The sequence below is a fragment of the Marmota monax genome, unplaced genomic scaffold (genome assembly GCF_021218885.2).
Source record: "Marmota monax isolate L192 unplaced genomic scaffold, Marmota_monax_Labrador192_F-V1.1 WCK01_AAM20220418_F8-fsc00164, whole genome shotgun sequence".
NCBI classification, from domain to species: Eukaryota; Metazoa; Chordata; class Mammalia; order Rodentia; family Sciuridae; genus Marmota; species Marmota monax.
Window position 1 is genome coordinate 3,871,931 of NW_026693313.1, and position 21,362 is coordinate 3,893,292.

At 51.4% G+C, this 21,362-nt stretch overlaps 1 protein-coding gene across 4 annotated transcripts in view; it reads left to right on the forward strand.

Annotated features, from left to right (window-relative positions):
* Nucleotides 1-454: 454 nt before the first annotated feature.
* Nucleotides 455-21,362, forward strand: part of Tmem181 (transmembrane protein 181) — a 52,159-nt gene continuing 31,251 nt past the window's right edge. Inside the window, exon 1 of one of the 4 annotated variants that reach the window (XM_058583200.1) lies at nucleotides 455-602. In XM_058583200.1, the coding sequence (XP_058439183.1) occupies nucleotides 472-602 (131 nt within the window). In that variant the 5' untranslated portion in view covers nucleotides 455-471. Of the gene's footprint in view, nucleotides 603-13,003; nucleotides 13,103-13,518; nucleotides 13,719-14,064; nucleotides 14,084-21,362 lie in introns of those variants that run through there. The other 3 variants (XM_046456584.2, XM_046456583.2, XM_058583201.1) reach the window with 3 other exon arrangements.

The following is a 21,362-nucleotide window of genomic DNA, read 5'->3' on the forward strand; positions in this document are numbered from 1 at the left end:
GCGCGGGGCCGGCTCCCGTCCGCCTTCTCCGCAGAACTGGCTCCGGCCCGCCCCCGACTGCCGCCCCCTTGCTCTGCCCTTTCCTCCCTCGTAACACCCACCGGCGAGGGCGGCACGTCGTGTTTTGTCCTGGGCAGCAGATGACCTTGTCTCGGACGCCCGGCTCGCGCCCTCCCCGGGAGGCGGCGCCCTCCCCGCTGGGCCCCCTGGCGGGCGGCGAGGCGGCGACCCCGCCCCACCCTCGCGTGCTCGCGGCCGCTCCCTGCGCGCGCCCGGCCCTCCTCCACGCCCCCTCCCCACCGCCTCGCACCTGCTCTCCGCTACCAGGTCCCGCCCAGCGCGCCGGCAGCCGGGGTCCCGGGAGCCCGCAGCCAAGAGCGGTGAGGAAGGCGGAGCAGAGGGCTCGGCGGCGCGGGGAGGCGACGCGGGGCCCGGGCGCGCGGGCGGCGGCCTGCGGAGCGCGGCGCGGGCATGGACGCCGAGTACCCTGCCTTCGAGCCCCCGCTCTGCAGCGAGCTCAAGCACCTGTGCAAGCGGCTGCAGGAGGCGTACCGCGAGCTGAAGGAGGACCTCACGCCCTTCAAAGATGACCGCTACTACCGGTAGGCGCGCCCGGGCCGCCGCCCTCCGCGGGCCTGCGGCGCCCCCCGCGCCCCGTCGCCGAGCGCCGGAGGGGGCTGGGAACCCGGCGCTGGCCGCCGCGCGCGCCCGCGGGGTCCCCCGCAGGTCGCGGCCGCAGGGTCAAGGGCCCTTTCCCATCCCCGTAGACCAGAGCCGATGCTCGCCTCGGGAGAAAGGGACCCTGGGCTTTGGTCCCCGCTTGGCTCCTCCCTCTGCCTCGTGGCTCTCCCTCCCCTCCCCGCGCCGGCCGCTCCGGCCTCGCGGAGTCCGGCCTTGGGGGTCTGTCACTTCTCCTGGAGCTTGGGGAGCGAGGGCGGGCCCTGGCCTCTGCCCTGGGGTGAAATCTCTGAGGCTGGGGCGCTGCCGAAGGTCGGGGATACAGTGTCACACGACTGGGTGGGACCGCCGTGAAGATGCGGGGAGGCCTTGTATAGACGCCCCGAGGAGCTGTTGACTGGGGCGTGTTTGCGTTCTTTCCTGTCGTCCTCTCCTGGGTGGCGAGAGCAGTGGGGCCTGCAGGTGCTGCCGCAGGGCACCCGCCCCTTCCCCTCTGTGCAGCGCTGTTCTGGTGGGGAAGGGTGTCCGTTGCCAGGGCCTGCTTTTACCTACTGTATCCAGGTGTCAGGAAAGGACCCTCTCAGGAGTCGTGTGGCCTGCAACCTAGATTGATTCTGTTACTTACTAGCTCTGGAGCTGAGAAAGTTACCTAATTCCGCACCTCAGGAGTCCTCACCTTTAATGGGAAGCATGAACCGGAAGGATTCTAGTAACAGCTTACTCCCTCTGTGTTCAAGAATGGCAATTGTACTGCAAGCTGTCGTTGAATTTATGGTCGTTAGTTTTATTCTACTTACCCTGTGCTAGTAGTTACACCATTCATGCTCAGAATACGTAGCATATTTAGTAAATCTTCTCAAAAGCTTTCTGGCTTCCCAGGGGGCTCATTAGCAATATATCATGGTTGTGGTCATGATTGCTGAGTGAAAATCCCATTCTTTAAAACAATACAATGCCAAGATCAAATGTTGTAGTTTGAAGATGAGTCCCTCAATCTCTAATGCAGCCTCCTGGCAGGCTGGACAGGTAAAAGAGCCCACAGAGATTTATTTATTTATTTTTTAAAAAACTAAGTTGTAGATGACAATACATTTATTTTATTTATTATTTATTTTTATGTGGTGCTGAGGATTGAACCCAGTGCCTCACATATGTTGGGCAAGAGCTCTACCTCTGAGCTGAAACCACAGCTCCCAGGTTGTTGTTTTTTTTAAATCTTTTTTTCCAGTACTGGGGATTGAACCTAGGAGAGTTCCACCTTTGGGACAGGGTCTTGCTAAGTTGTCCAGGCTGACCTTGAAGTTGCTATTCTATTGTCTCAGCCTCTCAAGTAGTCACATTATGTTTCTGAAGTAAGATTGTTTCCAGTCTCCTTTCCTACTTTTTTTAGTCAACTTTGCATCACTGTGACCAAAAGATTTGACAAGAACAACTTAAAGGAGGAAAAGTTTATCTGGCTCGTGGTTTAAGAGGTTCAGTTCATGGTCATATGACTGCACAGCTCTGGGCCCAAGGTGAGGCAGAACATCATGGCAGAGGGCATGTTAGAGGCAAGCAGCTCAGAATATGGCCGGCAGGAAGCAGAGAGAGCTCACCAGGGACAAATGTAAACCCAAAGGCACTCCCCAGTGAGTTATTTCCTCCAGCCATATCTTGCCTATCTACACTTAGCACCCAGGTAATCCATCTCACCTCTGAACATTCTTGAATTATCTCACACATGAACTTTTGGGGGACACATATCTAGTCCCTAACACCCACAGTTTTCTTCCTTTCTGGTTCCTCCTCGCTTCATTTTATTTTCCTGGAAATGTTTCTTTGTCAAATGAGCTGGTGAATAGGAGAAAAGAACAAGCCACAGCACCCCTGGTTACCCTACCACTGGACCATCCTTTATTCATTTATCCATTTATTCAACTCATCGAAATTGAGCATCTCCTCCGTTCCTGCTGTTGTCCTAGGGAATGGGTGATACAGCAGTGAGCAAGATGAGCTGCTGTCATGGGGCTTACAAATGTTAGCTGAGGCTGAGTTACGATGAGTGCCAGCAATATAGTAAGAAAGGAGCCCTGATAGAGTGAGCTGTGTCACTTCAGGGCAAGTGGTCAGGAAACACTCTTTGAGAAGGTGACATGGATATGAAAATTGAAGAATGAGGAGCTCACTAGATAAGGAGGTGGGAAAGCTCCAGAGGAGGCAGGAGAAATGCAAAGTCCCTGTGGCCATAGTAAAAACAAGGTCTGAGGCTGGGCATGTGGCTCTGTGGCAGAGCACTCACCTAGCATATGCGAGGGCCTGGGTTCAACCCCCAGTACCACACACACATACACACACACACACACACACACAAACAACCCATCCTCCCCCCCAAAAAAAAAAAAACCAAAAAACCATGGTCTGTTCAGGGAATCCACAGAAGACCAGCGAGTGTGGGGCATTATGGTCAGAGAGAAAGGCAGGCCAATGACTGTGTGTTTCATTAGAAATAGGATGTGACTCCACTTAAGGGTTTTAAGTCAGGGAAGTGACCTGAGCAGTTTGGCTGCGTGTCCTAAGCAGGCATGTAAGTCTTTGTTCCGGAACAACTTCATCAGTTAAGTTGGATCCTGAAGACCAATTTGCCATGGTTGGAAAAGGGCAGAAACAAATTCTATCCACTGCCATGAGAACAAGTAGACCGCAGGGTGCTTTACAATATTTTGTGTAGACAGAGCAGTTTGGCTGGATCACAAAGGCTTCCATAGTGAGGGAGTGTTTAGGTCACTGAACTAGCCTCAGATGCTCCATTGAGCCTTTGTATCAATGGAGTGTTCCTTCACATACTAGGTGAAACACTCTTGGGTTTCTAGGCCAGACAACTGACAGTTGCAGCGCCTGCCCCGCCTTGCTGGAAGGTAAACTTGCTACTACAGTGTTTGCTCCTGCTCTTCTCACCATCTCCACTTCTTTGGTGATTTTTGACTAGAGGGCACCAGCGTTTTTTTTCCCTTGGAGCTGCAGGGAAATAACCTCACGTGTTTGACAGTTTCCTTGTAACATGGTGATACAGGGAACAGCTGCTAATGACCCATTTTCAAAAGATGGCTGGCCCCTCTGGTAGCTGGCATGGCTGTGTATGGATCAGTTACGTAATCTGCTGAGCTGCAGCTGTGTGATCAAAGGACTCTCAGTCATTTCTACAAAATGAGATACGGCCACTGTATTCCCTGCCAGGAAAGGGAAGGTAGAAAAGGCTGGGGAACTGGAATCCTGGGTTCCAGTCTCAGCTCAGTCCTTGCAAAATCCCTGGCCTTGGGGAATGACTGAATTCCACAGGTGATCAGTTTCCACTCGGGAAAAATGAAGCCTGTGATCTCATCTTCACAAGGGTGTTTTGAGAGTCAAGTGCTTTGAGAAGATTATACTACAGATGCTTCCTGCTGGGGCTGAGGTTGTGGCTCAGTGGTAGATTGCTCGCCTACCATTGCATGAGGCACTGGGTTTGATCCTCAGCACCACGTAAAAATAAAATAAAAATATTGTGTCTACCTAAAAATAAAAAATAAATATTTAAAAAATAGATGCTTCCTGCTACAGATAACAAAACACCAAAGCAGACCTGCCTGGATGGTAGGCGATGAATCAGATAGTTGATCCAGCAGCTTAATGATGCAATCATTTTTTTTTCTTTTTAACTTGGTAGCAATTAGCTGCTGATAACCATTTTGACTCTTGGTTCTCATTCACATTCCTGTGAAGAAGTGGTTGGCTATCTTTGGTTCTAAAAGCAAAGGAATAATTTGAAGTCTACAGCAAAGTTCCTTGAGTCTCCCTATACCCCCCACACACAGCTGCAAAGTGAAGGAGACAGATAAGTTGAGAAACACATGGAAATGTCCAGCACTGCCGATGGGTGGAAATGGGTATAATTTCTATAGAAAACCATTTGCTGGTTTCTCCTAAAGTTGAACATACACATTCCCTTTGACCTGGCAGTTCCCCTCAGGTATGTACCCTACAGAAATGCATACAGGTGTCCATCAAGGGACATGTACAAAAATGTTCATAGCAGTAAACTGAAAACTAGCTAAGTATTCATCAACAGTAGAATAGATAAATATATTTGACTCATTTCATAATCAAATATTATATTGCAATAAACAATTCACAATTACACACAGCAATCAAAAAGAATCTCACACAGTGTTGAGCAAAAGAAGCCAGACAAAATGCTTACCATTAGAATCCATCTATGTGAAATGCACAATAGTCCAGTGACTCTGTAGAAGTCTGATGTTTACCCTGGAGGGACAGGGCCGGGAAGGAAAGAAGGTGCTGGTGCTAGTCTGCTTCTGGATCTGGGCACTGGTTCTACAGGTACATTTTCCTGGTGAACGTGTACCCAGCTATTTGTGTATTCTGCTAGCTGTCAGAAGTCAGAGTTCCCTCCCACACAAACCCAGCTGCCACTGTTGACAATGACCTTGGCTGGCTCTCCCTTCGCACATTTCTAGCTCCCTCTTTGAGCAGATGTGTGTCTGAGAGGCCAGTGGTGGGTGCTGGGCAGGGCATGCCCCCAGACAGATCCGTGCCTTTGGGCTGCCCCTGCCCCCTGCAGGCAGCTCTCCCCATGCTGTGTGCTCCTGCTCTGTTGATTGACCTGTTTGCCCTATAACTCAGTCTTCCCTCAATACTAGCTCCTTCCATTGCCATGTAAGTTCATTCCCACTAACCTCCGTCAGCCCAGCTTCCTTAGGAAGCACACTATCTCCTTTAACGTCTGGAGTAGTCTGGCTTCTCCCACCCCATGTTGTCATCTTGGACAAAGCCTGGGCCCTGCAGGTTGGCTTCCACATTCTTTCCTTCTTCATAGTAGGATAATTAGCACAAAGCCCACCTGGGCCAAGCCCAAATTCTTACACATCAATTGCGTTAAATATAGCACAAACAAACATATTTTTAGCCATTTAGGGTCTGCTTATTTGTATATTCCATGAAGTAGCACCCAGCATCTGCTAGACAAACCCTAAACAGCTGCTGCCCTCTACCCAGAGACACCTCTCCTTGTTGCCGACTGACATCATCTGCATCATAAGCCCCCCTCTCCAGTTCCTCTTTCCCAGGGGAGTTCCCCACATGCTGTCTCTGGAGGGTCTCCCACTGAGGACTCTCCTCTCCTGTATGCTGTCTGAGCACCAGCCAGGAAAGCTCCATGCAGTCTTGCCACCCTGGGCTTGCCTCTGGCTACCAGTCTGAAATCCCCGAACCTGCCACAACTGTTCTTCCCTGCCAAGTCAGGGTGACCTAAGCACAAGGCCTCATACCATGTGATCCTCAAGGATCTGACCTTAAGCTGGGCCTCTTAAAGTCTTGTCCCCTGACTCCAATAGTGGCCTGCTCTCTGGTTCCTCCACCGCTTTGTCAGTGCATGGCATCAGAGTCTCTTCCGGGTTCTCTTCTTGTTACTGTTTAAATTAAAATGAATCCTTCAGGGACTGGGGCTGTAGCTCAGTGGTAGAGAGCTTGCCTAGCACAAAAATAAATAAATAAAATAAAGGCATTGTGTCCAACTACACCTAAAAAATAAATATTTTAAAAAATATGAATCCCCTATTTCCTCAGAGCAAATAGTACCATTAAACATGGCAGAGTGGCACTGGGATCATGCCACATACTGCAGGTTATCCATGCTACAAAGTGACCCTTTCTTTCTTCTCTGCCGTGTTGAGGTGTGAACTGAGGAAAATTACAACACAAGCCACACACCAGCTCTCCTTAGAGACAAGACAGAGACTGGGACAGTGTCTTGAAGCCAGCATAGATGCAGGGACATTCGGGGTGTTTCTCAATCACTTATATATAGGTTCTAGAAAGTAGAACACTTGTGTGGGCTTGAACATTTAAACTCAAATCCCAGCCAAAGCTTTCACCTGTGCTCCCTGTGGGAGGAAGAGTTGTGTGGCACCCATGTTCGCTGCCTCACGGGGAGGAAGGTGGGTGGCTAGGAGCAGGGGCCTCTGACCTCCTTGTCTGGCCCCGAAGCACGTGGAGTAGAGGGCATTTTCAGTATCTGCACTTTTTAAGGAATCATTATGTAGCACATAAGAAGAGGTCCTGTGCCACTGCCACCACCCACAAAAACAGTGGTCCACACCTGGCCAAAACACCAGGACCACCAGTTTTTTTTTTTTATGAGGAAGCCCAAAGGCCTTTAAATACACGAGGTGCTTCACCTCAGAAAATGGGAATAAGCTGATAAAGAATTACAGCTCAGAGATGGATTGGTAGACACCACACTGTTAGTGAGCACCACCGGGTTCTAGCTGATTCATGAAGGCCCTGTGTATGTCCCAGCATGGGGTCCCTGACAGAACAGTGGCACATGGCTGCCATTTGTTCTCACCCTCATGCTGCACCTCAGCTGCAGCCTTCCAAGAACACAGGGAGCCTTCTTAGCTAAGAGCTGAGCAAACGCTCTTTGTGTGGTAGTGGGAACTGAACTTGTGGCCTTGCACATACTAGGCAAGTGGTTAACCATTGAGCTTAACCACCCAGCCTGCCCCGTTTTAAAACATTGGACCAGGCCAGGGGCGTAGCGATCCGAGTTGTGATCCCAACAACTCGGGAGGCTACGGCAGGAGGACTGAAAGTCCAAAGCCAGCCTCAGCAATTTAGCAAGACCTTGTCTCAAAATTAAAAAAAAAAAAAAAGAAAAAAAGGAAGGGTACGGATGTGGCTCAGTTCAACCCCTGGATACCAAAGCGGGGGCGCACTGGACCAGTGATTCCTTTGTGCAGATGCAGGCTCCTTTGAGTATTCTACCACCCCACAGGCCTGGGAGGGGTAGCTTGCTGGAGGCACAGGCCCCTTCCCCTCTGCTGTGCGTGTGCAGGTGCAAGATGCCGCATTTCACTGTCGGGCTGGGACTTCCTTGCTGAACAGCCTCTGCCCTGCCTCACGTTGCCTGGGCATGAAGAAAGTGTAATTAGGTGCTGCCTAAAACACACTCCCCCAGGGACTGGACCCTTCTTGGACCCACGGAACTCACCTGGCCATTCCTTGGTGCTTTCTTCCATTTGTCATTCAGTGCCTCTGTGTTGTACAGCTCAGTGCTGAAGGCACAGCCAAATGCCTTCAGCTGGTCGCCTGTGCTCATGCTGCACCTGGGATTCTAATGGCAGAAGGGCTACACACTCAGAACCCGGAGGTTCACCAGGGCTTAGTTACTTTTGTGTGTATCTTAGGGTGGGCAGAGCTCTTGCCCAGATAGCAGAATTTTGTTACTTTTTTTTTTTCTTAAAATTTATTTTAGTTGTCAATGGACCTTAATTTTATTTATTTATATGTGGTGCTGAGAATCAAACCTAGTGCCTCACACATGCTAGTCAAGTGCTCTACCACTGAGCCACAACCCCAGCCCTCTTTTTCTTTTTTAAAACTATATATTGCACTGGACTGGGAGAGAAAACCATTTCTCTCTCTGGTTTCCTAGAGAGCAGAGCAGGTGTAGGCACCCCATCTGTTCTCCTGGGCCCTGGTCCTCACTGGGCTTCAATGCTGACTTAGGTCTGGCAACTGAAAGAACATTTTCCAGAAGAGACCAGGCCTTGAGGCTAGCGCTGGGCACCTGAAACTTCAGGCAGTTCCTCATCCCAGAAATATGAAGGCTGGGGCTCCACATCAGTGTGCAGACGAGGGCTGGGGCACCACATTAGTGTGCAGACAAGGGCCGAAACTACAGCCACTTACTCTCGCACAGCTCTGAAGGCCGTACGTCTGAAATCAAGGTGTCTACTAAGTGCAGTGGCACATGCTGGTAATCCCAGCTACTCTGGAGGCTGAGGCAGGAGAATCACAATTTCAAGGCCAGCCTCAGCAACTTAGCAAGAACCTGTGTCAAAAAATAAAAAGGGGGCCTGAGGTTGTAGCTCAGTGGTAGAGTGCTTGCCTAGCAAGTGCGAGGCACTGGGTTCTATCCTCAGCACGACATAAAAATAAATAAATAAAAGGTATTGTGCTTATCTACAACTAAAAACAAATATTAAAATAAAATAAAAAGGGCTGGGGGTGTAGCTCAATGGTAGAGACACGCATCTTTTCTGTGTGTGTCTGCTCTGCATCGAACTCTCCCACTGGATTAGGGCCACCCTAATGACTTTGTCTTCATCATCAAAGACCCTGTTTCCAAATACAGCCATATTTCACAGACACTGGGGGGTTAGGACTTCAACATTCTTGGGGGGGGACACAATTCAATCCATAGAAGGATCTCCTTGAGGAGAAAAGCCCAGGTGTTGACAGGGCTGTGGAGTTTGGCTCCTCTCTGCTGACAGCTGCCTAAAGTGACAGCCAGATGTTTGATGGACAAGTCGGGAGGACTGGGCAGGTTCGGGTCCACCACTGCACTTCTCAGGCCAGTCTGCGGGTCTCAGGGTGATCTGATCCCCCTGGCTCTAAAACCCAGCCAGCAGATACTAGTGGAGCTGTGAGTCCGAAGGAAGTGACCCGTGTCTGCCCCCTGCCCTGTCTCCCCTGCAGAGTGTCTGGAATTTTGGCTTTGTCACCTGAACGGTCTGAGGTTTATCACTTGTGGGCTGAGGAAGGGCTGTGTGCTGTGTGTAGGTGTTGGGGAACAGCAGGCACGGAGATTCTGGGCAAAAGAACAGAGTGGCCCAGCCTCTACTGGGGGACGTAACCAGGCAGCTCTGGAGCTGAAGAGCCAGAGGTCAGGTGACCACCTCGTCCTGGCTTTACACTGAAAGCTGTGTCCCAGGAAACCCCTTAGTTCCAGAAAAATCAGGACGGTTGGTTACCCTCAAGGAGAGAAAGCGAAGACCCAAGGATAGAGTCCAGGTTAGGTCAGGCTGGGAAGTGGGGCCAAGGCAGGCTGGCTGGCCGTCTGCTGGGCAGGTGTCTTGAACTTCTCCGGCTGGAGGCTTGGTTTCCCCCCTCCAGCTGGCTCAGTGTCTTGCTCTTTTCATTGAGTCACCCTTGTCTGCCCCTCCACTCTCAACACAGCTCCCTGTGTAGCAGGCCTTACTGCCCTCGGGTTCTTATTCTCAAAAAGGGAGGAGAACCCTCCCTCCCTAGAGCTTTTAAAAAAACATAAGGACTGTTTTGTAACACCTCTTCTCCTATCCTGAATGAAATTCCTTGAAAAATCAATGAAATATCATTGATGCATCCATAACCTTAAAAATGGCCATAAATGTGACCTAAAGGAGCAATGGAAGAAAAGTGACTCCTAATGGGTGGCTTGCATTTTAGCCTGGCAGTACTGTAGCAAAGCCATATAAAAGGAAAAGCCACCAGGAGGCGGGATTTCAGGAAGCTGCTGTTTTAGGCCCTGGGTCACTCCAAGTGCCATAGCCACAGGTGGGCATCTCTCTGAAGGCCACCATGCCCCTTAGGTTTGCCCAGCCTCAGGACACTGCCATGTCTGCTCTGAACCTTTCTACACTAGCTTTCCTGCCACATCTCTCTTCCTTCCCTACCCTGTATTTGCTGGAGTTGTGTAGTTTAGGCCGGATCTAGAGGATCAGGACAGAGCTCCTTGTTCTGTGTGTTCAAGCTCAAGTAGAGACTTCTTTGTGACACTGAGCCCTGCAGTGGGACAGACCCTTCTTGTGCCTGGGATTGGTCTACCTTGGCCTTCCCTAATCTGGCAGTTTGTGGCAAATTATGAATCTAATTGAGCAGCCCTGGTTTTTATGTGGGAAATAGCTTGAGTCAAGGACTAATTATCAGCTGGAAGCACTCAGGCACAGGCACACACGGCCCCCAGTGTACTGCATTCAAGATGGGGCTGGGGACCTGGGAAGGTGGGGCATGATCCCCTTGGGAATGAAGGAGCCAAGCAGAACTGAAATCTGTGTCCAGGGACGGCTGTGCTCTTTCCACTCTTTTCATACACCTCGGTGGCTGGGAAGGACACTTAGTTGCATTTGTGACAGGGCAGCATGTCCAGCAAGGTCTTGTGAGGATTTGAAAGGGGGGAGGGTTATGTTTCTAATCATGATCCAGTTTCCCTGTTTTTTCCATCCTTTGTGACTGTGGCAGTGTCTCTGGTACGTCACTCGGGCTCTTGGGTAGAGAGAGCCCCCAGTGTAGGATCTGGTCCAACACAGACTCCTTTGAAGTCAGCCTAGGGGGTGCAGGCACTGCTCCTCCAGAGTAGCACCTTCTCGTGGAGGGTCAGGCGTCTGTGGGGAGCACTGCAGAGCAGAGTGCCCCTCCTTCAGTGCAGTAGGAATTGGAACTCTGCAGCAGTTCTCATCTTGAGAGTCACATCAGGGACACCTAGCAGCACTGTCATTTCATAAAGAGATAGTAATGCAGCATTTAAGACTGATGGTTACAGGTATTAGTGTCAACCAAAAAGAGGGAATTGATTATTACAGGGGTAATTCACAGAACCAAAGAATAAAAATGCATGTGGCCCCCAGGAAGGAGCTGGAGCCAATCAGCCTAGATTCCAGTGCCCAACTAGCCATCAAACTTGCTGTACACTGGAATTCTGTAGGGAACTCTGGAAACCACTGGTGCCTACACTGCACTTCAGATCTGGTTTCATTTCACTGGGCATTTTTAAAATATATATATTTATTTTAGTTGTAAATGGACCTTTATTGTATTTATATGTGGTGCTAAGACTCGAATCCAGGGCCTCACACATGCTAGGCAAGTACTTTACCACTGAGCCACAACCCTAGCCCTGGCATCATGGTTTTTTAAAGCTCCTCAAGTGATTCTCACTTCCTTTTGTCTCACGGCCTCTGATCTTTGCTCAGGACCCAAGCTCCCTTGTCATGCCAGGCTGCCTGGTCAGCAGGAGGCACTTGCCACCAGGCAGGTTTCAGAAAGGTCACCATTGATAGGAAGTCACCACTGTGAGCTGAGGCCTCATGAAGCCCTGGAGTACTGCTAGGCTTTCCCAGGCCATCCATTTCCCCAGTCTTTGTAACAAATATTCCAAACCTTCTCTTTCTTTGTGCTGGATCCCCAGATCCCCCTGGTCTGCCTAGGTCCACACCCCACAGGACCATGGGCCTCCCCCCTTGCTTTCCTGCCTGAGCTATGCTGGAAAAATTTCCCGTGGTTCTACCTCTGTCCCTGCAGCCCCAGCAAAGGAACCCCTGGGTGCTGACTGACAAGGGAGGCTCATTTGCCCTGTACTGGCTGTACTGGTTCCTTCAGATGCTGCTAGCCATCAGTAGCCACTTACAGGGGACAGGTAAAGTCACCTGGATATGTAGATCAGACTTTGACCAATGAGAGACAGGTAACAGGACAGAGCCAACAGATTGTCTCCTGACCCCATAGTTTCTATGAGTCTCTCCTGCAAGGTTGAGCAGCCAGCTGTGTTGAAAGCTCTGACCAGCTTGCACTTCCTCAAGCGTACTCTTCTCTGTCCCTGTCTAAACTTTATTCTTTCTCCTTGTTTCCCTGCTCCCAACAAAGTTACATGGACACTACTGTCTCAGTTTCTACTTTTGAGGGAACCAAGCAAAGACACTTTAGGCCAGTAACTAAGAAAAACATGGGTCAGAAATAAGGTGATCAATTGTCTTGGTTTGTCTGGACTGAGGGGGTTTCCAGGACATAGGACTTTTAGTGCTAGAACTAGGGAATTCTTAGGCCTTCTAGAACTAACTGCTCACCCTAGCCAGAAGGCAAGGGCCCACTTAACCACCCATCAGCAAATTATATACTTACTATTCCCCTGAAACCCATTCCCTCTGATTCCTTGGGAAGGTGGTCCCCATTCTCTTAAACTATTGGAACATAGGCTGGTATATTGTTAGTCACCTGGCAAATCCAGTTCAGTCATCTGTTCAATACTCGTGCGCTGGTGTCTTTCTGTGCTAGACTGGTGCCAGGTCCTGGGAAGAGGAGGACAAATAAAAGCAGTCCCAGTGATATCATAGGGGATGGTGATGGGATGTTACGGCTAACTATTGGTAATAAAATACGTGTTGCAGTCTAATAGACTGGGAGGGATGCTTAAAAACCCCTAAACTACCAAAGGCAGAGCGGGTATAGGATGCTTTTCTGGCGGGACGCGCTCACACGCTGGCCAGTGAAAGTTCCATGCAAGGACCTCGCGGTTGGAGACGAAAGAGGAAGCAGACACGTGTGTAGGGCCCTGGAGACTGCGGCCTGGTCCCCAGAGGTGGCCCCGCTCCGGGATTCGTGCCCTTACGGCCCTTCGGCTGGCCTCGGTCGTGACTGAGGCGACGGGCGTGCGGAGGACCGGTGCCCCGCGCTGGCCAGCGCCCACCGCGGTCGCCGCGCCCCGCGCCCTCCGCTTCCGCGCACGTGACCGCGCGTCGCGCTCTGACGCGTTTTCCCGGTCCGCTGCCCGCGGCCGCCGTCGCTCCGGCTGTGGCTGCCGCGGCTGCTGCGCGGCTCCGGGCGCGCCGGCCGGTGGCGCCGAGATGGAACCGTGAGTGCCGGCGCGGGCGGGCGGCGCCGGGGGTCCGGGTGCGGGGCGCTCTGCCCGGGGCGCCCTCCGCGCGTGCGGCTCGCGGGCGGGCGAGGGGGCGCGGCGCGCGGGCCCGGCCCGGGGGCGCTGGCGGCGAGGGGAGGCGACCGGCGCCCCCGGCCCGCCCCGCAGGAGGAGGGGAGCGGGGCGCCCCGGGGTCTGGCCGGCGGGCGGGCCTGGGCACCCCGAGCCCCGGCCTCCGCACCGGGAGCGGGACGCACCCCCTCCCCGCGGCTGCCGGGCGCGCGGCTGGGGGCGCTGCCCGGGGGCGCCTCCCGAGGCGCTGGTGACGTGGGCACGCTGGAGCCGGCACCGCCGCGCAGGGTCACTGGGATGCCGAGTTTTACGAGTTTTGCAATCTGCTGACTTCGGCGAGTCCCCTGTGAAGTGCAGAGGCTTTAATGGGGAAAAACCTGTCGGGGTGGCCCCAGGGACGCCATCCCTAAAGCTTGCTTTTGATGCCGCAGAGTCACCCGGGTGACCCCAGGGAGCGTCCGGAGAGGGGATTGGTGGGAGGCTTGGCGCTGAGTGGAGCTGCGGAAGGTCCAGGGCCGAGTGCGAGTCCCGCAGCGAGGAGGTGTGCCGGGCTCTGCAGGGTGGCCCCGGGGAAGGCGGCCTCAGGCGGGAGGGACTGTGTGGGTTAGAAGTTGATTTGGGGTTCTAGAGGCAGGAAAGTAGCGTGGTGGGGAAGGTTGCCTCCAGGCAAGCGCCTGTGGTAGAAGGACACTTTTCCCCTCCTTCCTTGCAAGTTAGACTTTGGTTGGTCACTTCAGCACAGGGTGGAAAACCAGGCTGGCATTAAGTGTCAGGCCCAGGTGGATGTTTTAAAGATCTTTCTTTTAAATAACAGCCAGGTGGAGGTGTGTGTTAGCAGTGTTGCTGCTGCACTACTCCCGGGAGAGCTTTCACGTGTGCTCTTGTGTTGCGTCTTGGAACACTCAGGTAAAGGTGCCTTCCAGATATGTGGCCCTGTGGCACAGTGGTGGTTGCTTGCTTCAAGGGTCCTCTTACAGATCTCTTGGGTTGGTTGGCTGGGCAGGGCATCTGGGATTCCTGCCTTGTCCCATTCTGTGGGGAATAGTGGAGTATGTGAAGGGGATTGGACTTTGGCCAGAACTGGAACCCAGGTCCCCTGCCTACACTGTCTGTTACAGGCCAGGGGACTAGCCCAAACGGAAGCCATTAACCAAGGAGAGGTCTTGGGGAGGAACTGTTTACTGCAGCTTGAATGAGAGATTTGATACCCACAGTGTGACCCGCTGTGGGCCCTTGCTGTCCGGGAGGTGTGCCTCAGGCTCTGTTGGGCAAAGGGGTGGGGTGGTAGGGTGTGGATATCCGGAGGTCAGAGCGCCACATCGTCCAGTGTTCAGTATGGCACTGAACTGGGAATCACTAAAGGTTTTGGGCAGTAAATAAAATCCTACTCAAGGCCGAACATCTGAAGCATGTCTGGTTAGGTCAGAGTGCTGTCCAAGGCCAGAAGGGACAGGAGCAGGGTTGGAGCCTGAAGAAGGAAGTGGGTGGGAGAGATCAGGAGAAAACAGCTGCCTGGAGGAGCCAGGGCAATGCCAGCAAACTTCTCAGGGGCGTGATGGCCGCACTGCCCGCACTGCCAACCCTGGCCCCAGTGACCTCTCAGCTCACGTATGGCTCAACCTGCTCTTTAAAAAGGCAGAGAGATTGCCATCAGAACCAGTCAGAGCCTTAGTTTTTAAGGCTTCAACCAGGAGTTTCCTGCCACCTCCATTCCTTCTGATAATGCCAGGACAGGAGAGATATAGGCTGCATCTTGAAGAGTGGTCAGGTGGCTTCTTTTTGAGCTCTGCTGCCGAGGCTTCCTTGTGCCCATTGGTTGCTTTGCTTCTCTGTTGTGTTTCTCTGAAGAGGTCAGTAAGGCTGGCATTGTGTGGGTCTTGCTTGGTGCGCAAGCCGTTTTTTAAAGAGTGTATTTCACATGTCTCTTTCATCCTGGGGTGTTTTTGAGTAGGAATGTATCGATTAGACCCATCTCTACCATCAGTGAAGGTGAACAAATTAAGCCCTGTGGATCCTGCTAAGGCTTCAGGATCCCAAGCCTGCTGAATCTCCTAGTGCTTGAGGGGACATCAGTCTTGGTCAGAATCATGTTCCTGCAGTCCCGGAGTTATTTAGGATCATGTCTGTTAGCTAATTTTTCTTTTTTCTGAACCAAATGATCTCTAGAAATAAAATATAACCAAAGATAACCTCTTGGGAGTTGACTGTAGTAGGTACTGTCGTATTGCTTTACACCTGTCATTTTGTGGAATCCTCACCACCACCCTGCTGCCAGGAGGTTTTCTAACTTCCCTATTTTGTAGATGAGGGGACTGAGGTACAGCAGAGTCCATTGAGTTCTCAATGCTAAGCTGTTAAGTCTCAGCTTGAAAGGAAGCCTCATAGTTGGCTCCAGAGCCCGAGCTCTTGACCACTGCCCTCTATTCCTTTGAGACAACAGCTGGCAGCTGACCTGTCCTCAGCAAGAGCTTTCAGGAGCAACTCCTTCCTCATCACAGAGAGCCCAGGAAGGGGTCCCTGTTTCCTGGATGTTATGGGTCAGGAACCCGAGGTCCTGAGAGGTAGCGGCCCCAGGTACCTCTGCTGGTCAGTGGAGGAGAGGCCTTCCTCCTAGCCTTTGGACACTGGACCCCAGGTGACATGACCTGGCACTGGCTGGAGCCCCACCCTTGGCTGGCATATAACTTTTGGGAGAACAAGTGTGCTGCCTGGTGTCTGACCTGCTTCCTTGTTCCTTTTGGCCTGGGAAAGGCATTTGATGACCTAACCCTGAACAGGCTCCTGGATGTGAGCCACTGACCTGCACCCTGGAAAGGATGCACAAGCTCATGCTCCCTAGAGGAGCCCATTAAAATGCACAGGATATTGTTGGGCCTTGAATTATCACATAATGGTATTTTTGAAGGCTCACTGCTTGAGTAGGTAAAGAAATTATTTATAATATATTCAACGTGATTGATTGAAATTTCAGACTTCTTATTCTGTTTGCCCCCTCAGAAGTTTCTTTTCAAAACCCCTTCAATGGTAGGTTATTTAAAAAGCAAAGATTTGGTGAGGGAGTAGAGTGGCCTCCTTTCTGCCTGACCCTCACATGTTGGGTGCACATATGTGGGTTCAGATCCCACCTCTACCTCCTGCTGCCTAGGACCCTCACCCTTCTGTTTTCCCATGTTTAAACGGCCTTGTAACACCAGTGCCCAGAAAGTTTCTAGCCTGATGTCAGGTAGGTGCCGCCCTTTCCTTCAGTCTGAAGCTCACGGAGGGGACTTCTTACACAGTGCATGTCCAGAGACACTGTGCCAGCGAGACTGAAAGTTTTCACAATATGAAGTGGAGACACTGCGTGGAAACACCTGTACTCCAGGCTACTCAGTAGGCTGAGGCAGGGGGATCACTTGAGCCCAGGAGTTTGAGACCAGCCTGGAAAACATATCAAGACCCCATGTCAAACAAAGGAAAGAGAGGGACAAGAAAACACAACTGTCACTTTTAAAAACTTACATGATTGAGTGCTACCTTCTCACTACACCTTTTTAAACATTTTGCTTTTTATTTCAATTTCAACTCCCGACAACCCTATAAATGCTGGTTCTCTTTCCTGCAATGAGGCCCTGGGAGGTGGTTTTAGCTTGCCTGCAGCTGTGGTGTTGGAAAGTGGGGAGTGTGGCTGATGGACACAGGCCAGCACCTTGGTTAAGGAAGAGATTGTTTTTATGCCAATTGTGAAAAAATAAAACCTTAACTAAAACGTGAGAATGGACTGAGGGATTTTAAAATCCTGTCCCGCTGCACAGATCCTAATAAGTTCTCTAGCGGGAAATCTACATTTTCAGTTGAACAAGTAGCAAATTACTAGTAATATTTTTGGTCATAACCACCTACTGTTTTGGTGACTTGATGAGAAAAATATGTCTTGGTAACAAGGCTTCTGCCTCCTGGGTGCCATCTCTGGCCTAGTGCTGTCATTGGGGTGCTCTAAGGTGCTTATTTTTCCCTTCCATGAAGGCTGGTACCCTCCTTCATTCTCTGCCCCCAGAATCCTGCCTGTCTGCAGTCTACTGCCTTGAGGCCTGCATGAGCTGGGCACACTGTGCGCTGGACTCCCACCCTCTGCCAGTGCTGTTTGGTGGACTCTGTGGAGGCTGGCATGGGAGGGAGAAATGCGTAGTGAGTGTGTAATGCTGTCTGCAGGGGCTCCGAGGTGCTTGACTGGCCTAATGGGGCTCTCCAGCTGGCTGAGCGCGTGTGGCCCTGAGGTCTGTGGTGGGTGCCGGGCAGGCCTCTTGTAGTGAAGTGGCATGGACCTGCTTTGCCTACCTCAGATGGAAGGGGAAGCTGGAGCCACCAACACCATAAAAAGACAACTTGGGAGAAGACAGATGTTGTGGTTCAGTGTTTGACAGTTTATCATGGCAGGGAACATAGTGGAACTCCAAGGAATAGACTAGGGAAGAGCGAGTGGGAAAGGTGAAGTCATTGGACACCCACTGCTCGGGCATGTGCTGGTCAGGGCAGGAATCAGGGAGGACACGGATGTTGATGGATGTGGATCATCCGCGATAGCCCTGAAACAGGCTTGGGCACTGAGTCCTGCAGGTAGGTAAATGGTTGCTTTCTCTCAGGGTGGTTGGGGTGCCTCACCTGAGGCAGATTGCCGGCCAGGATGGAGTAACAAATCAGTGGCAGCAGGTGGGCAGCCCGATGGCAGGGATAGCTGATAGCTGCCAGTTATTCTGAAAGGGACAGTCCCGGATGCCTAGAGAGAGGAGGTTATCTACACTTGAACAACTTGGTATTTAGAGTTTCATTTTTAAATTTTGGTTATTTGTGTTGTGTATATCCATGGGAAGTTTTTGGTTTTGTTAGATTATTTCATGAAAAGTGACTTAGCTCCTGCGGGTAAATGATCCCAGATGTCTCTTCCTTGGGACATCCCAAGCAGTCCCTTGGGAAATGGTGATGACTGTGCCTAATGAGGGAAAGATAGGACTTGCAGTGACTCAGATTATGACTGCAGTTTGGGGGCTAGGAAATTTGTATTTTTAAGCACCCCTGAAATTGAGGTTAGTTAATAAGAAGCCCAAAGAGTCCATTGCATTTGGAAGCTCTTCTAAGGCCTGGGGGTTCTAGCTAGGCCAGGACTTAGAGCACGTGTCAAATGCCTAGTGTGGAATGAAGCCCGGGCCTGCAGAGGAAGGAGCTGCCTGGCCCAAGATGAACAAGCCAGAAGAGGTGGCAGGTGTGCAGGAGGTCCCCGCCCTGCTTAGCTGGGCAGAAGACTTCCCCTTGACCCCCTGGGTGTAGTGGGAAATGCTGTCCCTGGCATTTCACCTGTGCTTGAGGAACTACACAAGCACTTTGGAAATGCAGTGGAAGTGGAGTCAGTGTGAATGCCTGTCGGGTGCCAGGCCTGGCAGGCAGGTGGTACTTTGTCTTCAGGTGCTCAGCTGCATAGTGCAGACACACCTGTTGTGGTGGCGAGATGGGGCAGTCACGAGAAGGCAGACACAGTGTGCCTGAACTTGGAAGAGGATTTAGACAAGCTGGCAGGGAGAAAAGAGCCTTTTGATCAGGAAACAGTGTGAGGGCTAATCTGGAGTCAGGCAGGTGCGTGCAGGGAGGTAGGAAGATTGGATTGGGATTGTAGGGAAGGACTTGGGGGACCTCAAGTGCCCTAAGGAGGAGCCTACACTTGCCTAGTTGGTGGGGAGCCACCCCAGGCTTTACAGGGGACAGGCTGTATGGGGGCTATAGTAACAACAACCAAGAAGCTGGGAGGCAGTGGCAGTAATCCGGGTGGGAGTTCCTGAGGACCTGCTGGGAATGGAGGGGACTTGGGAAGCAGGGACTTGCCTCTTGTGGCTGTGTGGGATGAACAGGAGAGGACATGCCAGATGACTCAGAGGTTTTAGGAAGTGGAAATGGAGAAAGGATTGAGGCAGGAAGTGGAGAGTGGGTACAGGATTTCCGTTGTGTTCTTCAGTGAGTTTTGTTTTAAACGTATGGACCATAAAGAAGTATAGGACGTCTGAGTGAGGATGTTTTGGGGACACTATTTTAGAGTGAGGGCGGGGTGCACAGGGATGGTTCCTGAAAGTAGGAAGGACAATTAGAGGGGAAGCAGATAGCCAGTGTTTGGAGAACCATGAGCATCTGGGGCTGGAGAATTTCAAGAAGACATACAAGGCATTGAGTGGACATGAGGACTGGGCAGGCTGGTGGCTCAGAGGCCTCTTGAAGGTGGACTTTGCAGTTTTCTGCAACCCAGTTTGGCCTCTAGTGGTTGTAGAAGTGTCCTCCAGTTGGTCTGATCATAGAGGGTGACGGGCTGTATTGGTCACTGAGACTTGCCTGCCTTGACCTAGGTCCGTGTGGTGGTTAGGAACACTTGGCATTTCAGCGGGAGGTGACTTTGGCTGGAGGCAGAGCTGTCAGTTGTACCCGGGTCAGGACAGCAGTCCATGCCCCGGGTGTCGCCATTGGGCTGGTCTCCCCACAGCAGAGATGGGCTAGTTCTGGCAAAGCTTGCTCACTTCTCTCTTTACCGTGTCTTCTCAACGTTTTTGTTGTTCTGCTGCGAGCAACAGTGGAGACCTGAGGTTTGTCTTAGCTGGGGCAGTGTTCCTGGGCCTTCAGGAGTCTGTTTTTGGGGTCAGAGGTTTTAGATGAGAAGTTAACAGTAGAGGGAACCATGGAGGGATCCCAGGCACAGTCTAGGGGCCATTCCTGGCCGTTGGTGGCCCTGTAGGCTGCAGAGGGTCTGGATGCAAGCCTTCCAGAGTGTGGTAGGGCCGAGAATGTTTGCTGCTTGTCAGGACACAGACAACAAACGGAAAGCAAGGCCTGCGGCTACTCTTCTCCAGCCTGCTGACCAAGTGTGGGCAGCTGTGACCTGGGCATGTTTCTTGAGCTAAGAGATTTGCTTTCTGTGTCTTTTCCATTGACTTGGGTGACTGTTGGAAATTTTCTAATTAACCTGGGTTAAGTGTAAGTTTTAAGATAAAAGACATGATGGGTTACTTTTTTTCCTTTTCTCTTCGGTGGCACTGGGGATTGAAACCAGGGATGCTCTACCACTGAACTGTATCACCAGGACTTTATTTTTTATTTTGAAACAGGGTCTTGCTAAGATGCTGAGGCTGGCCTTGAATTTGGGATCCTCCTGCTTGGCCTCCTGAGTCACTGAAATTACAGGCATGCGCCACTATGCCTGGCTCCTTGAGTCTTCTGAGGGGCAAGGAAGCATGTCACCTGGGCGGATTGCATTTGACCTGTGCTGTCATGCCCCGTTCTGATGTCTTTATTCAGCCTTTGTTCTCATATGCTAAGTCATGGTGCTTTTAGGATGTTGATAATGTATTTTAAATGTTAAAGTTCTTAAATATTTTTTTAGTTGTAGATGGACACTCCGTCTTTTATTTATTTATATTTTATGTGGTGCTGAGGATCGAACCCAGTGCCTCACATGTGCAAGGCAAGTGCTCTACCACTGAGCTCCAGCCCGAGCCTCTAAACATTATAGTTTAAACTTAATTTAAAATATAATTATTCTGTTTCTCTTGAACTTGGGATCCTCCTGCTTTGGCCTCCTGAGTCACTGAAATTACAGGCATGAGCCACTGTGCCTGCAGGTGTGCCTTCACCCTGTGCTTGGGGAGCTCTCAGTGTTGCTCTGGGTTGGGCTGCTGTGGGGCATGGTTCTCCTGAAGGGAGCATGATGGGGGAGCTCATGAATGGCTATGCATGAGTTCTCCAAACAAGTTCATGTTCACACGAGAGTGGCAGCTTCCTGGTGGCAGCATCTCTCATAATCTGGCATTTGTCAAAACACCAGTACAGTACTAATAACTCTATTTCATTTCCCCACCATCCAGTCCATTGAGCTTGGTGTAGTTTTTTCTGTGTGAAAATGCCCTGTGTGTTGCCTAGAAATCTTCCCTTCTTCAGAATGTAAACAGAAATGTATTCAGCACCCCGAGTGAGGAACCTGAGGAATAGCTCCACACCTGGTAACGCAGGGACAGAGGAGATGCTTGTTCTCCTGTGGGTGTCAAGTTTGAACTTGGTCGCGCTTTCCAGAGCCTCCCTCCAAGGGAGTGGCAGGTGCTGCCAAAGGACAGAGTTATCATCTCCAGAGTGTTTCCCGCTCTGTAAATCCGAGGGACTGGGCTCCGTCCTGGAGACC